This window comes from Cervus elaphus, chromosome 24 (assembly GCF_910594005.1).
Source record: "Cervus elaphus chromosome 24, mCerEla1.1, whole genome shotgun sequence".
Lineage (NCBI taxonomy): Eukaryota > Metazoa > Chordata > Mammalia > Artiodactyla > Cervidae > Cervus > Cervus elaphus.
The window spans coordinates 64,128,184-64,141,458 of record NC_057838.1 but is presented as its reverse complement, the minus strand read 5'-3'; the positions used below and the strand labels follow the sequence as shown (position 1 = coordinate 64,141,458).

The 13,275-nt window shown below is 44.8% G+C and overlaps 2 protein-coding genes across 2 annotated transcripts in view; both read right to left on the bottom strand.

Moving 5' to 3' along the window:
* Positions 1 to 13,275, bottom strand: part of XCR1 (X-C motif chemokine receptor 1) — a 315,914-nt gene that overhangs the window by 105,430 nt on the left and 197,209 nt on the right. The window lies entirely within an intron of this gene.
* On the bottom strand, positions 4,194 to 11,600 carry LOC122683220 (C-C chemokine receptor type 1-like). The gene is made up of 2 exons (XM_043886835.1): positions 11,278 to 11,600; positions 4,194 to 6,691 (listed from the first exon to the last, which is right to left on the bottom strand). Exon 2 carries the CDS (start codon positions 6,624 to 6,626, stop codon positions 5,553 to 5,555), a length of 1,074 nt encoding a protein of 357 aa, XP_043742770.1. The 5' UTR covers positions 6,627 to 6,691; positions 11,278 to 11,600; the 3' UTR covers positions 4,194 to 5,552.

Genomic DNA, 13,275 nt, shown 5'->3' with positions numbered 1-13,275 from the left:
GTCAAGAGAGTATGGTACTGGCACGAAAAACAAAAAATACAGATCGATGGAACAAGATAGAAAGCCCAGAGATAAAACCATGCACCCATGGGCACCTTATCTTTGGCAAAGGAGGCAAGAATATACAGTGGAGAAAAGACAACCTCTTCAATAAGCACTTTGCTGGGAACACTGGATAGCTTCATGTAAGTAATGAAATTGGAACACCTCTTCACATCATACAGCAAAAGAAATAAAAGGAATCAAGATTTGAAAAGAAGAAGTAAAACTCTCACTGATTACAGATGAAATGGATCAAAGACCTAAATTCAAGGCCAGAAACTATAAAACTCTTAGAGGAAAACACAGGCAGAATACTCATTGACATAAATTGCAGTAAGATCCTCTTGGACCTACCTCCTAGAGTAATGGAAATAAAAACAAAAATAAATAAATGGGACCTAATTAAACTCTTTTGCAGAGCAAAGCAAACTATAAACAAGATGAAAAGACAACCCTCAAAATGAAAGAATATAATTGCAATTGAAGCAAATAACAAAGGATTAATCTCCAAAAAATAAAAATAGCACATGCAGGTCAAAGTCAGAAACACACACAATCCAATCAAAAAATGGGCAAAAGATCTAAACACACATTTCTCCAAAGCCAAACAGATGACCAATAAACAAATGAAAAGATGCTCAACATCACCCATTATTAAAGAAATGCATATGAAAACTAGGGCTTCCCAGGTGGTACAGTGGTAAAGAATTAGCTTGTCAATACAAGAGACATGAGAGACATAGGTTCCATCCCTGGGTCTGGAAGATCCCCTGAAGTAGAAAATGACAACCCATTCCGGTATTTTTGCCTGGGAAATCCCATAGACAGAGAGGAACCTGGCAGGCTACAATCCAAGGTGTCCCAAAGGAGTCAGACATGATTTAGTGACTAAACAACCACAACAACACATAATAATGCATATACATGGAATCTATAAAAATGGTACTGATGAACCTATTTTCAGGGGAGGTATACAGACCCAGAACTGTGGACACAGCGGAGGAAAGAGAGGGTGGGACAAATTGAGAGAGTAACATTGAAACAGACGACCATGTGTGAAAGAGATGGCTAGTGGGACGTTGCTGTGTGATACAGATACCTCAACCTGGTGGTCTGTGACAACCTAAAAGGGTGAGATGGGGGTAGGTGGGAGGAAGGTTCAAGACGGAGGGGATATATGTATACTTATAGGTGATTCACGTTGTTGTACAGCAGAAATCAACACAACATTGTAGAGCAATTATTCTCCAATTAAAAACAAATTTGAAAATTAAAGCTTACAGGGTAACTTCAAAAAATTGGATATACACAAATACATATAAAATAGATACACAAGTCCTACTGTATAGCACAGGGAATTTATTCAATATCCTGTCATAATCTATAATGGAAAAGAATATGAAAAAATACACATATGAATAACTGAATCACTTTCTTGTGCACCTGAAACTAACACAATGCTGTAAATCCACTGTTTCAATAAAAAATAAAATGAATTTTAAAAATAGTCCAAATCAGAAAAAAATCTTTGAAAAATAAATAAATAAATTCTGGGGTGGAGCCCAGCTCTGTCCTTTGACCTGTGGTGTCTGCCAAGTCCCTTCATGAATCTCAGTCTCCTCATCTATCACATGGGGTAACACCAGCATCCTCACCAACCTTAAGGGGTTGATATGGAGACTGCTGTCAAAAGGACAAGACGGACCGCGGGCAGCTGGCAACTGTACTTGCTTTGTCCATGTGCTGACCGATCACCAGACCAACACCCCTGGTGTTCTCCAACCCAGCCCTAGTCTTGAGGGATGATCAGTTCAGTTCAGTCGCTCAGTTGTGTCCAACTCTGTGAACCCATGAATTGCAGCACACCAGGCTTCCCTGTCCACCACCAACTCCCACAGCTTACTCAAACTCATGTCCATCAAGTCGGTGATGCCATCCGACCATCTCATCCTCTGTCATCCCCTTCTCCTGCCTTCAATCTTTCCCATCATCAGGGTCTTTTCTAATGAGTTAGTTCTTTGCAATAGGTGGCCAAAGTATTGGAGCTTCAGCTTCAGCTTCAGCTTCAGCATCAGTCTTTCCAATGAATATTCAGGGCTGATTTCCTTCAGGATTGACTGGTTTGATCTCCTTACAGTCCAATGGACTCTCAAGAGTCTTCTCCAACACAACAGTTCAAAGCATCAATTCTTTGGTATTCAGCTTTCTTTATAGTCCAACTCTCACATCCATACATCACTACTGCAAAAACCATAGCTTTCACTAGACGGACCTTTGTTGGCAAAGTAATGTCTCTGCTTTTGAATATGCTGTTTGGGTTGGTCATAGCTTTTCTTCCAAGGAGCAAGCATCTTTGAGGGATAATAACAGGTGTTATTTGAGAAAATAAAAGTTTTTTCTACTTTAAAACTACATTGGCAGAATGCAATGTTAAACACGTTTAAACCTGTTCCTCACTGAGGATTTCTCAGACTGTAATGTCCTGTGAATCTCCAAGAGTGCTTTCCAAACAGTGTCCGAGAGGCCCTGAGGGCTTGCACATCACACCCTCTGCTGGAATGCTGTATTAGATAACACGATGATCCCTGAGTGGAGGATGAAGGTGTCAGACTTGGTGTCCCCTCTGATGTTAATGCTTGGATCACAGGAGACTGCAAGGACAAATGAGTTAATTTAACCAATGAAGTGTTAATGTGGGGTTACAGCCTAGAAGACAGAATGTTCCTGATACCAGAAAAACCCCAGGAGAAATCCCCGATGTGCTTGATGAATCTGACCAAGATCTCCCAGAGTCACCAATGCCCTTTCAGAGTCTACACAGGCCCCTGGAAGTCACATTTCTAATAAGAATCCTCTGTGAGCATAATTCTCAGAGATCAGCTGGCCCATAGGAAAGGCCAACACTGTAATAACAGACACTCAGTTCAGTCGCTCAGTCATGTCTGACTCTTTGCGACCCCACGAACCGCAGCACACCAGGCCTCCCTGTCCATCACCAACTCCTGGAGTTTACCCAAACTCATGATCATTGAGTCGGTGATGCCATCCAACCATCTCATCCTCTGCTGTCCTCTTCTCCTCCTGTCCTCAATCTTTCCCAGAATCTGGGTCTTTTCAAATGAGTCAGCTCTTCGCATCAGGTGGCCAAAGTATTGGAGTTTCAGCTTGAGCATCAGTCCTTCCAATGAACACCCAGGACTGATCTCCTTTAGGATGGATTGGTTGGATCTCCTAGCAGTCCAAGGGACTCTCAAGAGTCTTCTCCAACACCACAGTTCAAAAGCATCAATTCTTTGGTGCTCAGCTTTCTTTATAGTCCAACTCTCACATGACCACTGGAAAAACCATAGCCTTGACTAGATGGGCCTTTGTTGACAAAGTAATGTCTCTGCTTTTTAATATATTGTCTAGGTTGGTCATAACTTTCCTTCCAAGGAGTAAGCATCTTTAAATTTCATGGCTGCAATCACCATCTGCAGTGATTTTGGAGCCCCCAAAAATAAAGTCAGCCACTGTTTCTCCATCTATTTGCCATGAAGTGAAGGGACCATTTTGAGTGTATTCTACCACAATAAAAATGGGGAGGGGGCAAAAAAATAATACACATTAAAAACCTTAGAATAGGACTTTTGCCTTGGTCATTCAATTTTTCCCATTCATTTGTCCATTGACACCTGGGTTGTTTTCATACCTAGACTATTGCGAGTAATGCTGCAATAAACATGGGAGAATAGACATTTCATTGAGATAATGACTTGATTTCATTTGGGTATACTACATACAAAGAAGTGGAATTGCTAGGTCATATAGTAGCTCTATTTTTAATTTCTTAAGGAGACTCCATACTGGTTTCCACAGTGACTACACCCATTTACATTCCCACCAATAGTACACAAGGGTTCCCTTTGCCCTACATCCTCACAACTCTTAAAATCTCTTATTTCAAAATAGACATTTTCACAGGTATGAGGTGATATCCTACTCTGGTTCTGACTTACATTTCCAGGATGATCAGTGATGTTGAGCACTTATTCATATATTTCTGGGAAATCTGTATGTTTTCTTGGAAAAATATGTCTAGGTAGGTCATTTACCCAGAGTGAATTATGGTATCTTACGGTGGAAGAACTCAGTGCTGGGCCCAAAACCAATGCTTTGAAATGACTTATTGCCTGGGAAAGTGATCCCCCACATACTGCTACTTAAAAAAACAACAGCAGAAGAGTAACTACAGTTGAAGTTCATCTTATTTGTAAACATAAACATGTACAGAAGAGGGAAAACTAAAAGAAAATATTAACCCATCAAAGAATGTACAGTGCTGCCTCTGCATAGGGGATTATGAATAATTCTGAAGTTCGTTTTTTCTCCTTTTGTGTTTTTCAGCTTTTACTGGAAACAACTTTTTTAACTGGGAAAATCATTTTTAGAGAAATGTACATCTAAGGGAAAAAGGAAGAAAGGCATGACGGATAAGAGGTCCTATCTCAATTCAGGTGAGAGCTGAGATATTAAGGACCTTTAGGGTAAATGAATTTCTTTGAGTCAAGTGGTCCTTGACTTCCTACACTGACAGAGTCCCAGCCTTCCTGGTAGATGTTGCCCTCCCTGCCAGCCTCAAACTCTGCACACCAGGTCACTGTCCTGCTGATCAGTCCAAGGTGGCAGCCAGAACTCTGATCCATACAACTATAAGGTCTGAATGGAGGTCCAGAGGGAGAAAATCAACCCTATCCCCTTTTGCCTGGTAATAATTTCTGCAGTAAAGCTGTCAGAAATTACTGCTGCATCTCTCAACTGAGAAGGAAGGGAAATTCTGAAAAATATTCAAAAGACAGGAATGGTAAAAGGAAGTAATGACTACCTCTGTTCCATGGCAATTTCAAGAAGTATAGCAGTTTATACATTTTGTCTGTGTCTAGCCCGCTGCCTGCATTTGTTGATTTTAGTGACTATAAAAATTCCATCCAAGGGCTTTCTTAGCTTCACTGCCAACAGCAGTTCCCCAATCCTATTTCCTATTAGGTGTCAAGTTCTTCCATCAGGAGTTCTAGATTCCTCAGGGTTTCCAAGAGCCTAAATGTTGCCCTGGGAGTGGGGCTGGGGAGGTGAGAGGTGGCTGCCAGTTCCTGCTTGGCTTCTCTGCTCAGAGTGGAGGCAACTATGAAAATCCCTATTTCCAAGATCACTGGTCATGGGGGTGAGGGTAGCAGATGCTCAATGACTAGTTTACAAATCTTACTGTTCAACAATCTGAACTTCTCTTTGGTACCAAGCCCTTCTCTGTCATCCTTTGACCCAGTCTTCTGGGATGTCCGACTTCATTTATTCATTTCCACCATCTCATCTATTCATCTCATTTCCCACCAAACAGAATTTCATGGAGAAAAATCAAACCCTAACAGTGATTTTTGTCTGGAACACCTTGGAGCTCCCTCAACCCCATGTGGCTACAATTCCAGGTCAGGAGTCAGAATCTGGCTGGGAGACCCAAGTTGCCTCCTCCCCAGTCAGCATCTTGGCTGGTGAAGGTTGTTGGGTCCTGGATGGACCACAGAACATCTTTCTTCCTTGCCTGTGAAATGGACATGGAGTGAACCCTCTCCTGCCTCCTTGTGGAGGAAGCAGCGAAATATAGTCAGCTGACAGAGCAAGTCCCATAGAACCCAGCGGTACTTTCCGGGGGAAGAGACATAGACTATGGGGTTGACGCAGCAGTGCGCATATGCAATCACCTCTGTCACTTCAATGGCCAAGTCCAGCTGGCTGCAGTGCTCACACAGGGAATCTTGGAAAGCAGAAACAAACACAGTCAGATTGTAGGGTGTCCAAAAGAGAAAGAAGGTGATCATGATGACAAAAATCTGACGCACAGTGGCCTTGGCCTTCTCATTTCGTCTTCTGAACAGAATCTTTATAATCGGTCTGTAGCAGATGATCATGACCAATAGAGGCAGTATCAGCCCCAAGATGTTCAGTTTCAGAGCCAGTAACTGCCTCCACCTTCTGAGGCTTTCAGGAGGAAAATGAAGACTGCAGGTGTAGTGGGTGAACCATGACTGGGCCTTAGAAAAGTAGAAGCCAGGGATAGAAGCCAAGATGGCCAAGACCCAGGTGACACTGGTGGTGATGACACCAAAGGTGGGGGTACGAACCCTCTGGGGGATGCAGATGTAGCTAGGCAACACGGACCTGTAAATGGTCAGCAGCATGATGAAGAAGATCTCACTGTACAAGCCCACAAAGAACAGCCCAGAGAGCAACTTGCACACGGCGTCACCGAAAACCCAGTCATCCTTCACCTTGTAGTCGATCCAGAAGGGCAACGTGAAGAGGAAGGTGAGGTCAGAAATGGCCAGATTGAGGAGGTAGATGTCAGATACCTTTTTGAGCCTCTTGTATTTCACGAGGACCAGCAACATCTGGATGTTGCCGATCAGGCCTATGACAAACACCGCCGAGTACAAGGCGGGCAGCAGCTGGGCCCCAAAGGTCCTCTCTTCTACCGTGTGATGCAGGGTCTGGTCTCCATGGTCGTATTCTATGGTCACGTCATGGTCCTTTGCGGTGATTGAAGTTTCCATCCTGGCTTCTGCCACGGGTCAAGGGAAAGGTTTCTGTGTGTATCTGCTGTTAAAGGCAGTGGGCTCTGGACAACAAAAACAAGGCAGTGAGTACAAATCCTTCACCCCTGGACAACTGTTTACGAGTGCCGACTGTGTACACGCCCTGTGGGGCAAGGGAGACCCAGGTCCTCTGGACTTGATGCAACCCGGAGTCTACCACACGAACAAACACGGCGTGCACACGTCGCTAACTCGAGTGCTCTGGCAGTGAGTGCTCTGAAGGGGACGTCCAGAGGAGGGAGAGCGCAGGCAGGGGGGACAAGGGGAGGCCTCACGCATGTTCCCGACCAAGGCTTCCTGAGAGCTTCCCGTGGACTCGGCGTTGGACTCAGTGTTAAGCAGCCCTTGAATGGGTACCACGGTCATTCCCTGTTTTAGAGCTGAAGGCGCACACGTCGGGGGCAGTCAGGACACAAAGCTGCTGAGAGCAAGAGCCGGAGCTCAGACCCAGGTGTTCAGGCCCGTTCCTGAAACCCCCTGCCCCTCCTCCCCAGTCTCAGAGCAGTGACTCTGCACTGTGGGGTCCCCAGAGGAGGCCGGGAAGGAAAACAGTTCTGGCTGAGAGTCAGAAACTTGCTGACAGATCTTTCTGGCAGATTCTCAGCCAGGGGTGATAGAGTGCCGTGGGGGCAGGTCAATGTGAATGTTTGTTCGGGCGTCATAGACACTGGGGACATCACTGTCATTAGGTAGCCAGGGCCAAGGATGTACTGCGATGTGAAAATCACCAACAGTGCTGCCGTAGGGAGAGCCTAGGAGGCCAACCCATCCCCCGGGCTGACCCGGGTACTCTGAAGGCCTCCTGAGACAGCCGTGAGGAGGAGTTAGGAACAGTCCGGGAGGAGTTTAGTGACCTGGTAAGGAGAAGATGGGGCTCTGGGGAAAGAATGGCTCAGAATAGCTTCAACACATGGAGTGTCACAAAGTGACCGAACACAGGTCAGTATTCTCCTAAGTTTTTAGATATTTTTAACTAGGTTTGCCTCAAAACAAAAGCAAACAAAAACCGCTAGATAGCCTGGCTTTGTAGAACATCCCCAGCTCCTTCTTTTTTAGCACTCTTTTCCATTCTTTACAATCACTTATTGAAGAACTTCCCGAAGGGAGGAAGTCTTTCATCTAACCTGCTGGTTCAGTGATATCAGATAAGCTTACCTACCTCTTTGAACCTCAGTTCCTCTCTGTACCTAGGGAAACTAATCCTTCGTTTGCAGGACTATTGTTATGCAATGTCTGACCTTTCACCTGGAAATTGTCAGGTCCTCAGTAAATATTAGGGGACCTCCTTCCCTGCAGGTGTCCTTCTCCGAGGCCCAGCACCACCAGGAATGTCCCAGGTTTCAATCCTATTCTGGTCAATGTATCACACTCCCTACAGGTCTGTCTGTAGTTAATCTGGAAAATGAATTCTGCTTGAGAGTGATGGATATTGACAGTCCTTTCCATCTGCACTGCACTGTGAAATTTCCAAAATTCTGCCATCAATCTAACTGATTTGACCTAAACATCAATTAGTAAAGTAAGTGGTACCTGCAGCATAATTTCCATCTAAAATCTTCAGACTCCAGTGCTCCTCCTTCCACAGTGCTTAATGAACGTTTCCTGCTCACAGAATTCATGTTTCTGCAGTGGCATTGTGAGATTAAAGCACAGGGGGTAATGTTGGTCCCCGTGACTGTGGGGGCGGTCCTGTCCCATCAAATCCGTCCCTATGGCTTGCTCTCCCATCTCTGAACTTGCATACACCCGGTCAAGTCTCTTCCCAGAGAAACCCAGGCTGCCGTCACTAAACAAGCTGCGTTGGCAATCTCTGATTTCTGCTGCCGCTGCCAGTGCAGACAGCTCCGTGGGGCAGTCAGCACTTCTCGGTGGGTGGGTTCTCAGGCTCACTGTCAGCAGTGGCAGCACGGACGGCAAGGGGTGGAAGGCTGAGCCTGTGAGCCCCGTTTCTGGAATTCTGGCAAAGGTGCTTCTTGGTTCATCTACTTCAACAGTACATGAAATGAGAAATTCCAGGTGTTCAAGCTGCATTTAGAAAAGGCAGAGGAACTGAGATCAAATTGCTAACATCTATTGGATAATAGAAAAAGCAAAAGAGTTCCAGAAAAACAGCTATTTCTGCTTTATTGACTATGCCAAACAAAGCCTTTGACTGTGTGGATCACAATGCACTCTGGAAAATTCTTAGAGAGACGGGAATACCAGACCACCTGACCTGCCTCATGAGAAATCTGTATGCAGGTCCAGAAGCAACAGTTAGAACTGGACATGGATCAACGAACTAACTCCAAATTGGGAAAGGAGTACGTCAAGGCTCTATATTGTCACCCTGCTTATTTACTTATATGCAGGGTACATCATGTGAAATGCTGGGCTGGATGAAGCTCAAGCTGGAATCAAGATTGCCAAGAGAAATATCAATAACCTCAGATATGCAGATGATACCACCCTTATGGCAGAAAGTGAAGAGGAACTAAGGAGCCTCTTAATGAAAGTGAAAGAGGAGAATGAAAAGGTTGGCTTAAAACTCAACACTGAAAGAGCTAAGATCATGGCATCTGGTCCCATCACTTCATGACAAATGATGGCGAAACAATGGAAACAGTGTCAGACTTTATTTTTTTCGGCTCCAAAATCACTGCAGATGGTGATTGCAGCCATGAAATTAAAAGACACTTGCTCCTTGGAAGAAAAGCTATAACCAACCTAGACAGCATATTAAAAAGCAGAGACATTACTTTGCCAACAAAGGTCTGTCTAGTCAAAGCTATGGTTTTTCCAGTAGTCATGTATGGATGTGAGAGTTGGACTATAAAGAAAGCTGAGCACCGAAGGATTGATTCTTTCAAACTGTGGTGTTGGAGAGGACTCTTGAGAGTTCCTTGGACTACAAGGAGATCAAACCAGTCCATCCTAAAGGAAATCACTCCTGAATATTCATTGGAAGGACTGATGCTGAAGCTGAAGCTCCAATACTTCGGCCATCTGACACGAAGAGCTAACTCATTGGAAAAGACCCTGATGCTGGGAAAGATTGAAGACAGGAGGAGAAGGGGACGACAGAGTGAGATGGTTGGATGGCATCACTAACTCAATGGACCTGAGTTTTAGCAAGCTCCAGGAGTTGATGATGGACAGGGACTCATGGCATACTTCAGTCCACGGGGTGGCAAAGAGTTGGACACAACTCAGTGTCTGAACTGAACTGGAGGTAAACCACGTCAGCACTGTCAGGGGCCATTTGAACAGAGTCACCTTCACACCCACTCCCACTTCCAAGCCAGATCACTATTTCCCCACTTCTTGGGCACCAGAAACAGCTCCTGGGCATGCTGTCCCTAAAGGGAGATGGACCGGAGTGAGGCCCTGGAGGCAACACCCAAGGAGCATGCCATGCCATGTGCCAGTCCATCTGCAGCCTGCTACTAACGTCTGCCTCAGGCCGTTGCCCCAGTGGTCCAGTGCCAGCATCCTTTATCCTGGGAGTTGGTGAAGCCTCTGGACAGACAAAGGGCCGTCTGTGGTGGTGGAAGACACCCAGGCCTGGCGGGGTGCAGGAGCTGGCTTCTTCTGGCTCATCAGAGCCAGCTGTGTGCAGCTGTTCTGCATCCAGCATGCTGGTGACTTGAAGTCAACCAGAATGGGAATATTTACACATGGGAATTGGCCAACACTAGGAATCAGGGCACTTTTCTCGTGAGAATTAGCTGATAAACACTTACCAGTGCATCCATGCCCTTCAGACTGAATAGCCTAGAGTTGTCCTGGAGCCAGAGTGGGGACTTAAGGGTCAGTGAGGGGCAGAGAGCCTGGTGGTCGGCTGTGCAAACTTCTGGGGATTTCTAATCCTGAAAGTATGGGACCTTCCAGATCTACTGGAGGAAAGGCTGAAGTAGATACCTCCAAGTAGTCCCCCATGTTACTGCATCTTCAGAACAAAATTCTGACCTCCCTCTTCTTTAGAACAGAATGGATGCTCCCCCAGGAAGTCACATGAATGGGTGCCTACCTTCTGGGGGGTGAGATCCTACCTCCTCCTAAGACAGCACACAGTCCTAATTCTGAGTATCCTTGTGTCTAGTCCTCTTCACAAACTGCTTCTGTATCAAATCATCTTTGAACCTGCAATTGTTTCTCTGATTAATATTACCATTTTTGCTAAAATTGCTTCTTACAGCACATTTGGCCTTTGTTTCCATGGGGAAATTTGACCATTGTTAGTGTCTTGAATAACTGTCCACAGAAAGTACCTTAACACTGGGATGACTTTCTTAATCACTCACCAGAAACCATTGTAAAAGAAAACATCCTGTTTTTAGCAGAAAGATAATCTCCCCCAAAACAAAAAGAACACCCTAGTTTACGTCTGAGCATCCAGTTGTATAAACCCATGCATCCTCAGTATTGCTATACAATTTGTTGCCTTTCAGAAACATCACTGGGTCCTTAGACATCTGACTGGCCCTTGAAGAATTCCCCACCTCTGACGAGACAGACAGGTAAACGAGTCATGTCCTGCAACGGGAGGACTACAGTCTACCCTGTCCACGTGCCAACAACAGTACCCTCACTAGTAACTAACAACACAGAAAAGACAAGTGTCACTTACTCTGGTTTCAGAGGACTGTGTCCGTGAGGCGTGTGTCTGGAGGACACTCCTCTCTTCTCCTGTCTGGACCACCCTGACTTCCAGATCAAGTAATTAATATCAGGAAGCAGAAAAGTAGCGTCTGGGACTTTAGAACTCCTCTGCCAGCACTTCTGGTAAATTGCCAGGCTTGCACACCAAGGCCACTAGACCTGGTCCGTTTGGAGAACCTTGCATTCCCGTCTAGGCATTTTCTACAAGAACATCCCAGTTGTGAGATGCCGCTTTGACCGAGGCCACCACCAGCGTGGTGGGACTCGGACGTCAGTTTGAGCCTAGGGCTCTTTGTTTTTTTGTGTGTGTGCAGCTTCCGTTTGTCTGGTGAGGATTTTGGTTTTGCTTTCAGTTCTGCATGCAACGCTGTTTTATGCCACGCATTGTGGCCATTGCTTCCTCTTCCACTTTATCTGACACTCCCCCAGGGAAGACTCTGGCATACTGTTTGACCTATAGCAATGAATCTATCACTTAGAAGAATGAGATCCTACTATAATTGTTTGACCAATGCACATTATTAAAAGTAATGAGAGGTGGCCTAAATTATTATTCTATTCTTCAACTAGAATTGCTTTGTCACAGGAATGGAAAGGCTGGGAACACTCTCCACTCCATCTGTGCTAGGCACTCTGGGCTCACTCCTGTGGGGGAACTGAGTCACTCTGCACCCCCATAGAGCATCTCTGGGTTTGTTTTCTTTCGATAGCCAAGCCAATCTGTTTGGAAGCCTTTCTCTAGAAGTTTTAAACTGTACCTCCTCTGATTTTCTGTCTGTGTGGACAGAGATTATCTGTCCTTTGTACTTTTCTATGTATTGTTTCGGGATGAACCACTCTGGCATTTTGTATGATGGGAAATTCTACCTGCTCATTGCAAGCTACTTTGGGAGTGGAAATGGAATCTTTGAGCTACACCTTGTCTGATCTTTTGTTTATGGGACCATATTTGTTGTGTGCATGAATGTGCATCGGTATTTGCACTGACTGGTTGAGACAAATAATAAGGCTCACGTGTGACAATACAAGCTAGGCTTCAATAGTATGTGAATAGAGAACTTCCAGATGTTCAAGCTGGATTTAGAAAAGGCAGAGGAACTGAGATCAAATTGCCAACATACACTGGATCACAGAAAAAGCAAGAGAATTCCAGAAAAACATTTACTTCTACTTCATTGATTACACCAAAGCTTTTGACTGTGTGGATCACAACAAACTGTGGAAAATTCTTAAAGAGATGAGAATACCACACCACCTTACCTGCCTCCTGAGAAATCTGTATGCAGGTCAAGAAGCAACAGTTAAAACTGGACATGGAACAACAGACTGATTCCAAATTGGGAAAGGAGTACATCAAGGCTGTATATTGTCACCCTGCTTATTTAACTTATATGCAGAGTACATCATGTGAAATGCCGGACTGGATGAATCACAAGCTGGAATCAAGATTGCTGGGAGAAATATCAATAACCTCAGATAGGCAGATGACACCACCCTTATGGCAGAAAGCAAAGAAGAACTAAAGAGCCTCCTGATGAAAGTGAAAGAAGAGAGTGAAGAAGCTGGCTTACTCAACATTGAAAAAGCTAAGATCATGGCATCTGGTCCCATCACTTCATGACAAATCGATGGGGAAACAATGGAAACAGTGACAGACTTTATTTTTTTCGGCTCCAAAATCACTGCAGATGGTGACTGCAGCCATGAAATTAAAAGACACTTGCTCCTTGGAAGAAAAGCTATGACCAACCTAGACAGCATATTAAAAAGCAGAGACACTACTTTGCCACCAAAGATCTGTCTAGTCAAAGCTATGGTTTCTCCAGTAGTCATGTATGGATGTCAATGCTGGACCATAAAGATGGCTGAGCAACAAAGAATTGATTCTTTTGAACTGTGATATTGGAAAAGGCTCTTGAGAGTCCCTTGGACTGCAAGATCAAACCAGTCATTCTTAAAGGAAATT